The sequence below is a fragment of the Colletotrichum truncatum genome (assembly GCF_014235925.2).
Source record: "Colletotrichum truncatum strain CMES1059 chromosome Unknown Contig_0002, whole genome shotgun sequence".
NCBI lineage: Eukaryota > Fungi > Ascomycota > Sordariomycetes > Glomerellales > Glomerellaceae > Colletotrichum > Colletotrichum truncatum.
The window spans coordinates 3,533,810-3,549,795 of NW_027222399.1; the positions used below are offsets into that span (position 1 = coordinate 3,533,810).

Sequence of the window (15,986 nt, forward strand, 5' to 3'; positions counted from 1 at the left end):
AGAGTCAGTCAGAGTTTAGATTGGGATGATTGAAAGGGGTGGCCATGTCGGAGTTCTGGGCCGGGAATTGGCCCGATGGGACCGTTCAGCCTTTCTAAATAGAACCGGTCTTGCGTAATGGGGGGGCAGAGGTTTAGCTCAAAACTTGGCTACCCAAACTATGCTGCTTTCCAACACGGCAGACAATGTCATGAGCCGCAAGTCTGGAATTTTTTTTAGTTCCTTGACAGAAACTCGACAGTGTTAACCAGGAGAAACTGGACCCTGTGTGGCTATTAAAGCCTATTACTCTATTTTATTTTATTTCTTGCTCCGAATGTCTGGTTTACGCAAGCATACTTTCTGGATATTTTTTTGCCTCTCTCTGCGAGTTGACTGGGGCCACTAAACTCCCACATGGTGCATCGGCTGGATTGACAATATCGTCACTCGTGTTCCATCCAGGTTTTGCTAGGCCCACCGCATCGACCAGCCATCCTTCCATCAAGCCCATCGTGAACCACTACCACTCAGTCAGCACTATGGACAATGACAAGTCAGCAGTGCTTTGTTTAAAAAGGGGTTGCCGCATATTCCGTAGACTAGTCCTTCCCGGTCCCTAACGCCATCCAACTGCACCATCTGTATACACCGTCGTCGCCGCCGCCGCCGCCTCCCCCAAAGCCGGGATGCCGAGGTTTCCTGCTTTGACCAGGTCACTGGACCCCTAAATTTTAAAACTTGGAACATGCATCGAGGGAACCAGATCCGAGTGGAGACATGCCCTGCCTTGTGGCCCTTTTTTTTTTTCCAAGCGGGAAAAAGGATGAATGTCATGTACGTGTAGGCCGTCAAAAAGGGGACAAGGTGTTACATATCCAGCACCAGCAGGACGCTGAAAGAGTGCCAGGACGGACGGCGACCGATGTCGGTTTCAGGGTCCTTCCCGCCCCGGCGAGGTCATGAGGACGGTTGACCTGACAAGCCCCGAGGCGGTCTGGAATTTTCATATTTCCACCCTTCTCATCATTGGATTCCGGGACCCGGACCCCAAGGGCTTTGATGAGGTACTATCTCTGTTAAGAAAGGTGTGGGGACCGGTGGAAGACTGCTACGGTACGACAAGCGTGATACGCCAGTGAGAATGAAATGGGGTAGAGACCACGTACCAGAGAAGAGCCAGTTCAAAAACACAAAAGAAAGAGAAAAAAAAATGGCACACACACCAACAGTCAAAAAAGACGCCAAAGAGAGACAGACAGAGACACGGGGAGAAAGGGCCAAGTATGGGATGGCTGGCGATTTGTGCTACACAAACGGCGGGGTGATCATGGATGAGCCCACTAGCTGAAGCCATAGTGGGGCTCTAGTCCCGTGACCCTACGAATCACGAGTCGGCCGTGCTCCACGGGCGGCCAACGGTGGCTCCTCAGTGGCTCGTCTCACCGACCCAGATAACGCCACACCCCAAGCTGTTTTTGGTTTTTTTTCTGGTTTTCTAAATGGCCCCAAGTCACGTTCGGAAGGGACTGGTGCTGGGCTGGCGTAGCGGTCACTGTTGCTGTGTGTAGTCGCTAAAAGTAGGTACGTACGTTGCAGCGCTCGCTCCTGCCTACGGTACCATGCACTACGTACATAGTAGAGAGAGAGAGAAAGAAGGTGCCATAACGACGGAACCCATGTACCCCGCCGTATCGCCTTCAGTGTCATTCCGGGGACTCGGTAGTTACTCTTCTGCGTCATGTCGCAGAAAAGGTACTCAGTCACCTGTTCCACGATACTTCCGTGCCCGGGCCCAGTAACTTTTTCCTGTCGGGGGTGAGATGTGAGATGAGCTCACACCTCTCTCCTTCTTTTCTCTTTGCATGCTTCCGTCACTTTTCAATCCACGTCCGGGTCGGTCTGGGGCCTGGTTCGTTCATAATCCCCCTCCAACCCACCGACCGAGCTCCCTGGACCCAGATATAGCTTTCTCCTTCTGTCTGCTGTCTGCTTATTGAGATCACTTCCGTCATATTCAATCAATGGCGAGCTGGATGTGGAGCTCTTTCGTCCTTGAAAAACCGACGGGATTCTCGTGACTTGCATCCTGAACGCTGAAAGTTATTGCAGAGGCACCACTCAACCTACACCTCAAAACAACACCGAACTACAGAGCTGTTCGGCCTTTTTTTGTCGTTATTTTTTTCAAACGCTCCATACCCACCGTACTACAAAACTCAGTGGTCTTAACTAACCTCGAATAACAAAGACGACTGCTAAAGAATAATGAACATTTACAGCCTCAAGACCATCTGCCTCTAAGCAGCTCCTCCCCCGTTCATTCCCTCGATCGCGTCGTTATTTCATCATCACTTTGTTTTTTGTTTTTTCTACCTCTTATACCAAACAGCAGCCTCTCGGCTATATCGCCTCACAGCATTGATAACACAGAACGCCACACTCGTCACCTGCCTTGATAACCGACATTAGACCTCATTCGCCATGAAGTTTGGCAGAAAGTGAGATATACCCCTTGATAAGACAAAATTGAATCAATTTGGTTTTATTTCCCCAAATTCGTGAACACAGAAGCTTACACGGTCGCAGTCTACCCCGCAACCAAGTCCCCGAGTGGGCGGCCTTTTACATCAACTACAAGGGCCTCAAGAAGCTGATCAAGGCCGCGGCGCAATCGGCCAAGAATGGAGAGAAGGTGGACTTAGCAGGTGGGCGGAACTGGACCGGATTCGCTGTGAGGGCGCAGCCCATCCCCTGACTGTAATCCTTTTGCAGAATTCTTCTTCGCCTTGGATCGTAACCTCGAAGATGTCGACTCCTTTTACAACCGCAAGCTCAGCGAGACCGTCCGCCGTCTCAGTTTGCTGCGCGACCGCTATGGCCGCTTCCCCGACGTCGTCTCCAACCTTGACGAGGATGAGATTGAGGAGCTCATGGGCGCCTTGTATGAGATGCGCGTGCAGCTGCGCAATCTCAACTGGTTCGCCGAGATCAACCGTCGGGGCTTCGTAAAGATCACCAAGAAGCTCGATAAGAAGCTCCCCGAGACCGCCTCCCAGCACCGCTACATCTCGACAAAGGTCGACCCTCTGCCCTTCGCCAAAGACACGACGAGCACACGCCTCCTCACCGAGATTAACAAATGGATTTCCGCTCTGGGCGACGCCCGGAATGTTGATGACTCCAGGTCTGACAGGTCAGTGCGGTCGCTTGGTCGCGCCTCCTCCAAGGCCATGTTAACCCTATCGCAAAACTTACTCGACACTCTGGACCAAGCCATTCGCAACGACAATGTCGAGTCCTTGAAGGCTGGTTTGCAGGAGGGCAATGTAACTGGTGAACAGACCTCTCACAGCTTGCTCCTGAACTTGTTGCAGCGTTCCATCGCCGCCCGATCCAAGGCCAGCATTGCCTATCTTCTGGATCAGTTACCTTCGATTAATGAGCCCGACGACATCAACGAGCGCAACTGCATTCATCGACTGGTCATCCACATCGGCCGTACCAAGTCCAACGGGCCTGACAATGAGCCAAGGTCGTACCCCTTCCCTATCGGTACTCAGTTCACATCTCACGACCTTCAGCCTGCCGTCTCACAGGCAGTCACCCCTCGTGCACTCAATGAGAACGAGACTAAGCTTCTCGGGAAGGACGATGAGGCGGTTCAGATTCTAATGTATTTGCTCGACTCCCTGAAGCCTGAACAGAGAGAGGCGCTCAGCAGCAGAGACTCCTTCGGCCGACTGCCGCTGCACTATGCAGCTCGCTTCGGCTTCGTCGTTGTCTGCCAGATTATCATGGCCAAGATGCAAGAGTGGGGTCAGTTCAATGTCGAGAACGGCATTGACGCCCCCGAGTGGCAGGACAACGACGGCTATGCTCCGCTGCACTTGAGTGTTGTGGGCGGTCACCCCTTGACTACCCAGGCTCTGCTTCAGGGTGAGAACTGGCAGGGTGTCAGCGTCAAGAAGGCCGAAATGAGGAGAACGGTGTCAAAGTCTGGTGCTGTTCTTGCCATGGCCACCAAGTCCAACTACAAGGTCATCGTAGAGATGCTTGTTCAGGCTGGTGTGGATATCAACTGGCAAGATAAAACGGGCGAAACCGCTCTGCATCTCGCCGCACGCTTCGGCCACGATGAGATTGCCAAGGTGCTGTTGAAGGGCACCGACGAGCAGAAGGCCGACCTGGAGATCACCGAGAACTCATATGCGTGGACCCCTCTTCACGTTGCGGCTGTCGACGGCCACCTTTCCGTGGCTCAGCTCCTCGTTGATGCTGGAGCCGAAGTAGCCAAGGCCGATTCATCTGGCTGGACTGCCAAAGAGCACGCTGCTCTGCGTGGTCACTTGGATATTGCCAGGCTTCTTGCTGCCCAGCCAGATGCCGACCTTGCTCGGACCACAAAGGACCTCAAGGTTTCTGGCGAAAGCTCTCGTTCTTCATCCCCCGAGAACAACACCTCCCTCGATGGCCGCAAATCGAACGGCGCAGCTCGCCCTCTCGAACCCGTCAAGACCTTTGGACATCGCTACCTTACCGACAAGAGCATGGTTTTGGTTAGTCTTGGATCGATGGACATGCGGAAGAACATTGAGGCAGTCAAGCTTGACCGCGTGCCCCTGACAGAGGCCCACTTGACGGAGCTCGACACGGCTCTGTCTATTGTGGTCTCGGCTACTGGTGCTCAGGGTGAGCCCACCATCGTTGATCTGCCTGTCCACGAGAACGTCTCGACCGAGCCAATTGTGTTCACCGCTGCAGACCCTTCGCAGGTGAAGATCATGTTCGACATTGTTCCTACTTACTCTGGAAACGAGAAGAACAAGATCGGACGTGGTGTGGCCCTCCTCTCATCCATCAAGCCCACAATTGGTGCCAAGCGGATGAACCTTCAGGGTGATGTCTGCGTGCCCATTCTGGCCAGTAACTTGGACGTCATTGGCACCGTCAACTTCAACTTCCTAGTAGTCACACCATTCTCCCACCCCAACATGGAGATCAACTCTCAGCAGACTTACTGGAAGAAACTGGCTACAACAATGGTCATTGGCCACCGCGGCATGGGTAAGAACCTGACGAGCAACAAGTCTCTCCAGCTAGGAGAGAACACGGTGCCTTCTTTCATTGCAGCTGCCAACCTGGGCGCCCAATACGTCGAGTTTGATGTCCAGCTCACCAAGGACCACGTCCCGGTTATTTATCACGACTTCCTCGTCAGCGAGACAGGTATCGACGCACCAGTTCACACGCTCACACTCGAGCAATTTTTGCACATCAATCCTGACTCAAAGCGCACGAACGGCGTGAATGCCGTCAATGATCAAATCGAGAGGGTTCGCAACAATGCTCCGGGCCCCAGACAACGGTCTTTGTCTATGGGGTATGCGGGTGACTCACTCCTCAACGGTGACCTCGACGAGCGCATGAAGCATACGCGCGACTTCAAGAGCAAGGGCTACAAGGCCAACTCACGCGGCAACTTCATCCAGGCTCCCTTTGCCACCCTCGAGGACCTGTTCCGCCAGCTCCCCGAGCATATCGGCTTCAATATCGAAATGAAGTACCCCATGCTCCACGAGAGCGAGGAGCAGGAGATGGACACCTATGCTGTCGAGCTCAACTCTTTCTGCGACACCGTGCTGTCCAAGGTCTACGACCTCGCTGGCAACAGACACATCATCTTCAGCTCCTTCAACCCTGATATCTGCCTGTGTCTCAGCTTCAAGCAGCCGTCTATCCCCATTATGTTCCTGACGGACGCGGGCACTTCTCCCGTCGGCGACATTCGAGCGTCCTCCCTCCAGGAGGCCATTCGTTTCGCCAGCCGCTGGAACCTGATTGGTATCGTCAGCGCCGCGGAGCCGCTCATCAACAGCCCCAGATTAGTTAGAGTCGTCAAGGAGAGTGGTCTCCTCTGTGTCAGTTACGGAGCGCTGAACAACAATCCCATTATGGTTCAAGTAAGTACATTATCTTCATCCCCCAGCCAGACCAATGCTAATAGTTCTGCAGCGCCAAGTGAAGGAGGGTATAGATGCAGTTATTGTAGACAACGTGCTCGCCATCAGAAAGGGACTCACCACCACGGAGGGGTCCCAGGCCTCGAAGGACGACGCACTAGAGGAGACATCGGAAGGTGACTCTTCCTAGACAAAAACTTTCGGTTCACAGCACGGTAAACTTGCATGGCGTAGCGTTTGTGGAAACAAGGCATTCAGCCGGTTTGAGGATTTGGCACCGGCTTTCAACGTACAGAGGGGGCAAGGGGCTTAAACATGCCCTTGCGATATCAGGCATGGTAACATTCGATAGTCTGTTGGGGAGGTTTTCCTCGTATAGAGTTTGACACGAATGGACTGCCATGACCCCGTCTTACTTGTATCAACTCTTGTGATGTGTCATATGCACTTTGTCTGTCTCCAGTGATTTATGATATATCTCTAAAAGCATAGCAGAAGATAACCAACACAACACTCATAAAGTGGCATTCACGCCCCAAGCTCCAACTCCCGGCCATCCGCCGCCTCCGTAACCAAACGGATCACCACCACCACCACCCATCACCCCGCGCCGTCCCATGCCGGCCCCCAGCCGCGTATGCTCCGCACAACACGTCGGATCCTGCCCGTCGACATCAACGACCCTAGGACACCCGGGCTGACGACACCGCGTATGACTCCGGCAATAATGCGTATCCTCCGCCGCCTGCGCGGGACACTGCTCGTGCTTACACGCGTGACCGTTACAATACGCCGACAGAGGCCACTCAAAGTCGCCCCTGCCGCCGATGCCGCCGAGCATGGCGGCCATGTGGGAGAAGTTCATGTGCGTTCTGCGATGCGGGCACGCCATCACGGCGCACTTGTGCGCTGCGCAGAGACCGCTGCTGTACTGCGCCCGCTCGTTGGTGCAGGGCCGCCAGCTGCAGAGGTGGTTCTCGCAGAGCGGGGTGTTGTCGACTACTCTCGCGTCGCAGTTCAGTTTGCTACATCGTGTGATTGAATCTATATGTATTCCATCTGCGTCAGACTGCTGCTTCGTGGATAAAGGGAGGGAAAGAGGGAAAAGAAACAGAAAACACTTACGCTCCTCGCAGAATTCCTTGATATTCTCCCCGTCGACTAACCTGTACCTATCACACCCCGAGAAAGAACACGATCGGTGCCTGTCGCAGTAGTGGTTGTGTTCCCCTTTTCTCCCGCACCCCGGCCGTCCGCACTGGTGCTCCGGGCAGAACTCCCCCAGCCAGCGCCGCCAGCGGCAGTCCCGCATGGTGCACTCGTGGTCCTTGCACCACTGCGCGCCGTCGGTCTTGTGGTCCCTGGCGCGCAGGCAGCCGGGCTCGACGCAGGTGTGCGCGGCGCAGACGCCGTCCGCCGCCGCCGTCGCCCGGTCCCGCTCGGCGTCGCAGCCGCCCTCGGCTTCCCACCTGCAAAAGTGCGCGCCGCAGTGCTTCGACGGCACGCCGTTCTCGCGGAGGTGCGCGAAACGGCGGCAGTCGGCCGTCGCGCAGACGCGGTGTCTGTCGCAGAAGCGGGACGGGTCGGCGGCGTTGTCGTCGCCCGTCGCGCCGGGACACGAGGCCAGGCAGTTTTGCGAGGCGCAGGTGTGGGATGCGCACTGGGTGCTGCCGCCTGCTGCGCGAGGGGATGAGCAGTCTGCGCGGGTGCACCGGTGGTCTGGGCAGTATCGCAGGTCGGTGGTGTCGTTTTGGTGAGTGCGTTCGTTTGCGCAGTCTGGTTGGAGGCAGTTGTCTTGCTTGTTAGAAGGAGAGTGGAGGAGCAGGAGGATGGTGTGTAAGACTTACGGAATTGGGAGCAGAACTTGAAATCTTTGGGGTCGTAGGATTTGATGTAGTTTGTGCAGCGTTGGCCGTTGATTGTACCTGTACACATCAGGTCTGTTGATGGTTAGATTTGGTTTTGAGTGAGTATGTAGGTTCAGATGTTGCATGGGGATGGAGGATAAGATGAAGGAACATCGAAAGAAGGGTTGTATGGTAACAGAGCTGGGACCGTACGTTGATTGCAGTATCCGCGGTTGTTAGTCCTCAGATGCAGACACGCGGCGTTGTTGTCTATCTTCTTGCAGCAGTGTATCTTGCAATAGGGGGAAGAGAAGCGGGCGCCGTCCTTGGTCAGCGTGACTTTTGCATAGGGGCAGCGGCCCATGGGCGTCGCGTAGCTGCAGAGCCTGGCGAGCTCTTGAGGACTCAACCGTCTCTTCTTTCCGAACGCCATCTTGATGTCGAAGTCTGAGCCGAATGGGTTGATTTAGAGTGTGGAGTTGGTCAAAGGCATAAGGTTTGCCTCTGGTTGAATTTGTTGAATATCAAATGGGAGTCTGCGGTTAGGCTTTAAAACCTAGATGCTCTTCGCATCTTGAGAAAAGTCGGTGTGCGGTAGCCCGCGAGGCATACGCTACTCTCTGGATAGAGACATGAATTCGTGAATCTGGCGAGAGGCAACTTGAGTGACGTGGTAAGGCAGCTTCAGTGGGAACACGAGGGCGGTGTCGCTCATGTGAGGGTCCGTAAGAAAGCGATGGGATGCTTCGCTCCATCAAAGGTCGACCTCGTGATGACAAACGCATATTAACCAAATCCCTTCGAGGAAACACGAGGCTTCCTGGGCGAGGTTTGTGTGTTTGGCTGCTGACGAGCGGTGTGCCTCATGCGTGTTGTACGGGTATGCTGATACCCGTCTAGTCCGACAATGATGTAGTTCGGAGGAATGATGCAATGTAAGCAGTTTGCTCGACAGAATGCGGTGATGATGATGTCTTGTGTAAATGTTGAAATGGTCGATGCTGGTGGCGGTTCTGGGAACAGAAACCCTTTCAGTTAGAGCCCTCAGCAGTAAGTCTACAAACATCGTACATGATTATCTAAACACGTTGAGAAGGAAGTTGCTATGGGAAACCATTGGAGTTGGATGATTGCCGCTGTGGGTAGATGAAGAAACTCCCTTCTTTTCATGTTCTATTCTCACAGGCTAGTATATTATGTTGGCGAGGAATAAAAGTACCTCTGCAAACTCAGGACAGACGAAGCCGACTTACTAAACATGAATAAATAGACAGCGAAACAGGGATCACGTATTGGAACCTGGGGTATCTAAAACTAGTTACAGTAAGTTTGGAGTCAATCTGAGAGTCCCCAACTGGGTTTCAGTAATCTCACCATGGAAATGTGCCATCTCAGCATGAGCTGAGCGGGTGGCAGAGGAATAAAGAGACTGGACTGGATGTAGCAGCCTGCCCATATCCTCCCGTCCATCTTACCCCTACAACCGGAAAACAATTAAACGACACCGCTACAATGCGTCTCAGTATAAACATTTCACATATATGGGTTGTCCCTTATGGGAGACACCTTGCTCTCACGTAGTAAACACAGCGCATCACGCAGTAACTGCTAATATATTCGTTCCGTATCGCTATGCAATAATCTTTCCGTCCCTTACCAGAGGCGCTTCTCCATCGTCGCCTTCTCTGTCATTCGTGGTATCATGAGCAAACAAGAAAATCGCTTTTGGTGCCGCCCGTTTTTGCCTTCTTAAAACTTTTTTTTTGGTTCCCTCTCTCCAATCCTCGTCGCCTAAAATGTCCACATAAGTGAATACCTCGCCAAAAGTAAATCTAATTTAAGAACACTTGCTCTTCAGAAATAACTGCTGCTGCTGCGGCGGCGGCGGCGCTTGCCTCGCGTCTGTATCGACGCATCAATCCAAACACGTATAGTGATGTATAATGTGTTTTACACGAGATCGATACCCTGCTTTTGGGGCCAACTCAAGATCACCATATTATCCACGACGGCTCAGTGCTGGAAACACATCTGCTGTTAGGTCAAACAGCTGCTTAGACACTGGTACAAGTGCCATTGCTGTTCCCATTCTCCCGAGTAAACGTCGGTCGTGGTGTCACTGGCAGCATAGCTCCGGCTACGATGTTGTTTGTATCGTTGAGGTGGACGTTGGGTTGGTTATGGTACGAAGCGGTGAGTTCACTATCGCTCTAGGACATGCTGGCACTGCCGCTGTACGCCTCGAGTTCGCGCAGACTTTGCATGAGCGCGGCCTCCTTGAGATCGTCATTCTCCTGGCTATAAACAGGCGCAGACGCATCAGTCGAGTATTGCTGCGTAGCCTCTGACGGCTGCGAAACCTGTGGCTGAACATGCTCCTGCTGAGGTTGCTGTAGTTGTTGATGGTGTTGTGGCTGTGGCGTTCCGGGTTGAGAGTGATGTTGGATGTGGGGGTGCGTCGGGGTATGAGGTTGAGTGTGGGATAAGGCGTGAGAGGTCTGAGAAAGTTGGGCTGCCGTCGCTGCATAGGGCGACGACGCTGGCGGCACTCTAGGGTGAGTGGGTGTAACAGTAGCAGGCGTCGCTGGCGGTCCAGACATGGCGGCATGAGTCGGTGTGGTGACATGAGAGAGGTGGTGCGGGATTTGGGCCGCAGATTGTGAGGGCGTGCTTGGTGCAGTAGCAGGTGTCACGCTCGCCCGGTTTTGTTGGGGGTGTTGCAGACCGCCAGCAAGGGTCATTATGCCCTGCACGCGCGCTTGTTCTTCCTCCGAGTTCATGCGAGCCCGCTCTTCGGCCTCCTTGCGAGCCGCCTGCGTTGGCGCACGAGTCTTGAGCTCACCAGTGACAGCCTGGAGGTAGTATGGCATCTCCGAGTTTGTCTTCAGGAAGAAGAGCTTCAGGTTGCGTGCCTTATCCTTGAGCTGCACTTGAGTCCGATCTTTTAGTATGTTTGAAAGAGTACCCTCGGCTCCGAAGAGGGACAATATCTGACTCCAGTGTGGACCCTGTACCATGTCCAAGCCCGTCATCAGGGCCTTCTCCTCCTCCTGTGTCCAAGGACGTCTTGTTGACGTCGTGCCTTCTCGTCTTTGCTGGTTGTTGGTCTTGCTCAACGCAGCTTGTCTAGCTCTGTCGTACAACACTGCACTGGGTAATGTCTGGCTCGGAGGAAGCTTCTCGGCGCTCTCATGTGCTGCAGGCTGAGGCGGTTGTTCGACCTGCGGCGGATATCCATAGTACGGCGATTGGGCCTGGGTTTGTTGCAGATGTGATAGGTATGTCGTCTGCGTAACAGGAGCGGCTCCTGTAGGGGTAGGCACGGTGGGCTGGTACGGTGCTGGCGACAAGTTGTTGAGAGTCGTTCGAACGTACTCTTGCGTGCTCTGTGCGACGAGGGCAAGGATATCGTTGGAGTCTTGAACTTCGGTCGTTGTGCCGTTCGTCGTCGGTGCGGCCGGTGTGGCTTCGGGTGCGGCTGGGGCAGGCTCTGCTGGCGGGGCGCTATTCTCGGTGGACGGAACGGGGGGTTGGTCATTGGGCAAGCCGTCAATGGCCTCGCTCGGGAGATACTGCGCAACAAGACCATCTGTCGCCTCCAAGAGAGAGGAAATGCCTAGATCGTCCAGATCATGAGATACCGATGTATCCAGCTCGCCATTCGCCACGGTTTGAGGGAGTTCGATGCCATGCCTTGCAGCAAGTCCCGCTAGGGATTGCAGTTTGCGGCGCAGGTATAGATTCAGCAAGCGGAAGAGGTCTTCATCGGGATAGCCAATCTTGAGAAGAACTGTGAACAAACCGTCAGCCTCGGCCTCGGATAACCCATGCTTAATAACCTACCAGTATCTGGGAGGCCCGAGGCGTAAGAAATCAGGGCCGCCTTTCGTTCCTGGACAGCGGTAACCAGCCCCTGTTCCTCAGCCGTCAGTTCCGAACCCCCATGTCTAACACGCAGTTGGTCCTCTAAATCGGCCGAAAAAGCGTCGGCAATCAGCTGGTCGACCGGCGCGGACTGGTCTGCTGTTGTAACCGCATCAATAACGAGATGCGTCTTTACTGCGACGAAAAGTTCGGAAATTTCGTGCGTTACGGTGTCGTTCTCGCCGCCAGGCAAGAAAACGGAGAAAAATTTGTCTTGGAGAGCGAGCAATTCCTTCGACGTGGAATCGTGGTGCCCGTCGAACGAGAAGAGTGCGCAGCAAAAACTTGCTAGGTTTGCTACCTGAACATCGGTCAGGTTATCCGGCAAAGTCAGATCCAGCGTAGCAGGATCCAGGATAAGGTCGGTAGTCGAGTAAATCGCACGCGTCTGCTGAAACAGAGCCTTGATCGTGGCAAAGGATTTGGAAACCTCGGAGTCCTTTTCTTGTAATTGCCTGTATACGTCGTCGAAGACATGTTGCGACAGGATCACAAGTAATTGCAGAGCCTGCGAGTTGGAAGAAAAGGTCAGCGGTGCCAGTTTAATTGACGAGAACGCCACGTACAAAGTTTGACAAACAGGAGGTAGTTGTCCGTCTCATAAGGGCCAGCGGCTCAGAGAGAACGGGCGTATGGGACTCGGTAGATGGCGGTGGTTCTTGCGACACTGAGGCAAGGGGATCCGTTGACATGTCCACGTCGCCGACGGAGTCGAGGCCGTCCACCTTGCCCATCTCGTTGCTGATGTCCATCATTACACCCTGAATCATGGCGTCCATGTCGAAGCTGAGATCCAGAGCCGGGCCCTCATCGTCAACCTTTAACCTTTTGGACTCGGCGTCTGGGTCGTCAGCGCTCGAATCGCGGGGTCGCTTGAGTGGAAATTGGGGGGCCTCGCCCAGGTCAGCAGCAAGACTAGGGGATTCCTGCTTCATCTCGGGACCTGCTGTCGGTGTCGGACCCTTCTGCGAGGTCTCTGCTGGGTTTTCCGGGGGTGTTGGAGGGCTTTGAAGGTGGTGAAGATCGAGGTCGGCTGGTAAGGTCAGAGGCCAAGCCGAACCTGTCGGCGAGTGCGCCTCAGCCTTTGCAGGCTGAGCCGACTCGGCAATAGCTTCAATGCCCTCCATGAGCATCTAGAAGCACGGTGACAGCTTTTTCGGGCAGATTTGAGGCCGTGCAACTCGATAGCGGGTGGGATCGCGATCTTTGCGGTTCTTGCAGGATGGGCGGAAAAACTTTTTGGAAGAAAATCCGAGCGCCGATGCCCTTATAATCTGCCCCAAAGAAGATGTCACTCCCGATACACAAGATCCTGCCATTTTCTAAGAAAATTCACCGCTTGTCAGTGGGGAAATGAGTGTTTTGATTGGTCAAATGAGGGGAAACGAGGTATGGTCCGTGCATTGGTCCCGCTCTTGTCACTTATCGCAACAATTTTTTTTTTCCCTTCCCGTCAACCCCTCGGAACCGCATTCACCATCCCACCGACTCTAAAGCACTGTCCCAGCCCCTCCTTTTCGAGGTTTTTCCGTCCTAGCCTTTTTTTTTTTTTTTTCCTTTTTTTTTTTCTCTCTGATACGACTCTAGTAAATGCAGCCTCAGGTACCGCATGGCAAATCTTAGTGGCTATTCCTTTCCGGACACTAGCTGCATGTGATGTTTGGGGGACTAGAGAGATCAAGCTGATGCTGTTCCTTTAGCTTCCAGATAACAGTTATCAACCAGACCACTCCGTACCGCTCTTAAGCATGTTCAGTTACTGTGACGTCATTCTTCACTTTACTTTGCCAGCTCTTGGGAGTTGCAGATCCCAGCCCAGTCACATGTATTGTCGCAGCTCTAAAGACGACGAATCAAGTTGACCGCTTACTAGCCGGTTTCTGCCAGTCGAGACCGCCAGCAACATGGGGAACTGCATCCTTGGCAGTGGTCTGGGGAACAAAAGACTAATAGCTTTTGACAGAGCGACCTTCTCAATTGCATTGTAATCATAGTCTGACCGTCTAAGCGCGTGGCTGCAGCCTACAATAGCGCCGATGCTTCCGTGCACCCATTTCTGAAGGATCCCCACATGCTTGTAAGTCAGGGGCACAGTAAGAAGGAGTCAGATAGTGCAAGAGCTTCTGTACAGCCATGTGTTTCATATGCTCATTCCCCAGCTATTGAGTTTTAGTACGTATTGGTCTCGCTTGGTGAACCATAAGTATAAATGTGGAGTGAAGGTATTTTCATCTTGGTACCCTCAGCCAATGGGTAGCTCACCGGTTCGCTCCTTCCATTTGCAATCACATGTTTTACATGTGAGAAGGCAACCGTAATTGCGAACATTCAACCTCGTTTTCACTTTGTAGCTCAGATAGTTTATCGGTGTCGGGGATTATGAAAGAACGGCGCTTGGTAGCTCAGAGAGTTTATCAGTATCGGAGACTATGAAAGAACGCCGCTTGATAGCTCTGACGGACTGGTGTCACTGCCTGGAAACTCAGAAGCAATCATTCACTGAGCATGAAAGAGGGGTTCTCAAAAGCTCAAACCATATCATGCCGGTATTACTGTCATCAAGAAAAATCCCGATGCTTTGGAACTATGCTTTAGATGCACTAGACTATATCGCTAACACCGTTCATAATTTTTAAGCTGCGAGTGAATCTGATGATATTCTCTTCTCAGAGACTCAAAACCCGCTCATTCTAAGTGAGACAGCATTGAAAATCACCGAGTATCTTACCAACTCACTTTCAGAACACAGAAGATGTAAGTGGGGTCCCGACTATTGCCTTAAAGGATTGGGAGATCTAAGCCAATGGCGTGATCAGGTCAATAATGTTGTTAGTAATGCCAATACGATCTTTTTTTTTTAATCATGTCTAAACAAATCTGATATGAGTCCCCAGCTAAGGTAAATTAACAATCTTTCAAAAGTGGCTGCCCGTTGTGTCATCCATCTGTCTTTCTGACACATCAACTGCTCTGCTTGAGCCATTGATTCCCGGATAATAGCAAAACCTGCCAATCCCAGATTTAAGCACAGTTTCTGCATCCAACGGAGTAAGATAGCTGAGATTACCTGTTCGTATTTGTCATGTGACTTTGAAGTTGTGATTGCCATATGATCGGGGCCATTGTAGAGTGTGTCCTGTTATCGAGCATCAGCCATCATGCCTCCGTGTCCTTTTGTTTAACAGTAAGTACAGCTGAACTTGTGTCAAAAAAGAGCTTGAGATCACGGTTTCTGTAATGTCTGAAAGGGGATTTATGAGAAAGGGGGAGACTAACCCGGTGAGATGTTCTTTCATCACCTCAGTATTGGCCCTAGAATGGATCTGCCGGTGTTAATGAGGGGATTCGCCGAAGGGAAGTAACGATAACCACTACACATTTCATTTCTAGGTGCAGTTAGGCATTCAGATGGCTTTCTAAAAGACCCGTAAGGGTTGATTCTGTTTCAATTGAAGACATCTTAGCTATGGTAATTTGTGATCATCGGACTCGGAGAGGCCAGCGCCATCGAGCCCAGATCCTTCCAAGTCCACCCCAGCCGCCATGACTTGATCGACAGCGACGGCGAGTTATTCAGCCCGAGCATCATTGCCGTGAAGCGCAAACATGGAAAACGCTCGGAGACGGCGAGGGCGAGGGCGACAAGCAGGACGGGAACGACGACGACGCGGGCGTCGGCCGCTACGCATGTGAGCAAGGACATGAAGGATGATTAAAGTAGTACCTAAGTATCAATCCCAGTTAAACACTGGTATAAAATAATCTCTCCGCTCAAAATAGATGAGATATCTTGGGCGATGTCGGTTACACCAAATGCTACCAGAAACAATGAAGATTCAAGGATTGAAACACGTCATCTGTCTGCTTGAACCGTGTTCGTACGACGTGTGACAGTATCTCCAGTCATACGATAACATTAACGAGAGTCACTAGCCTACTACTGATGAAACAAAAAGTGTTCTAGGGTCTTCTCTGAAAACAGTGTTGCATCGTGATTTACCTGCGGCCAATAACAAAGCTTGCCATCAACGTTGATTGGGGTAGCATTGGAGCATCCGTATAAGCCAAACCAGTGTTAAACAGATTTCAAATGGGTTATTCCAATAAGATGAATGGCATAAGCTTCGTTTTTCGTAACCTAACATTTAGTAACGTGAACATCTGAAAACGAATGACTAGACAACTCGCTTCTACGTGCCAAACATAAGACCAGATGTTAGCCAGTCCAATTTACTGCGAGACGACACACAATCTGAGCAATTTGAATATAGTC

At 52.4% G+C, this 15,986-nt stretch overlaps 3 protein-coding genes across 3 annotated transcripts; 1 reads left to right on the forward strand and 2 right to left on the reverse strand.

Moving 5' to 3' along the window:
• Nucleotides 1-2,912: 2,912 nt before the first annotated feature.
• CTRU02_203906 (glycerophosphodiester phosphodiesterase gde1) lies at nt 2,913-6,132 on the forward strand (the record flags this gene model as incomplete). The annotated part of the gene is made up of 2 exons (XM_036722481.1): nt 2,913-5,942; nt 5,995-6,132. 2 exons carry the CDS (start codon nt 2,913-2,915, stop codon nt 6,130-6,132), a joined length of 3,168 nt encoding a protein of 1,055 aa, XP_036586087.1.
• Nucleotides 6,133-6,456: 324 nt separating this feature from the next.
• Nucleotides 6,457-8,153, reverse strand: CTRU02_203907 (NFX1-type zinc finger-containing protein; the record flags this gene model as incomplete). Its single annotated transcript, XM_036722482.1, has 3 exons — nt 6,457-7,736; nt 7,790-7,882; nt 8,003-8,153. 3 exons carry the CDS (start codon nt 8,151-8,153, stop codon nt 6,457-6,459), a joined length of 1,524 nt encoding a protein of 507 aa, XP_036586088.1.
• Nucleotides 8,154-9,999: 1,846 nt separating this feature from the next.
• CTRU02_203908 (myb dna binding protein) lies at nt 10,000-12,846 on the reverse strand (the record flags this gene model as incomplete). Its single annotated transcript, XM_036722484.1, has 3 exons — nt 10,000-11,579; nt 11,633-12,221; nt 12,280-12,846. The coding sequence occupies 3 exons, from the start codon at nt 12,844-12,846 to the stop codon at nt 10,000-10,002; spliced, it is 2,736 nt and encodes a 911-aa protein (XP_036586090.1).
• Nucleotides 12,847-15,986: the final 3,140 nt, after the last annotated feature.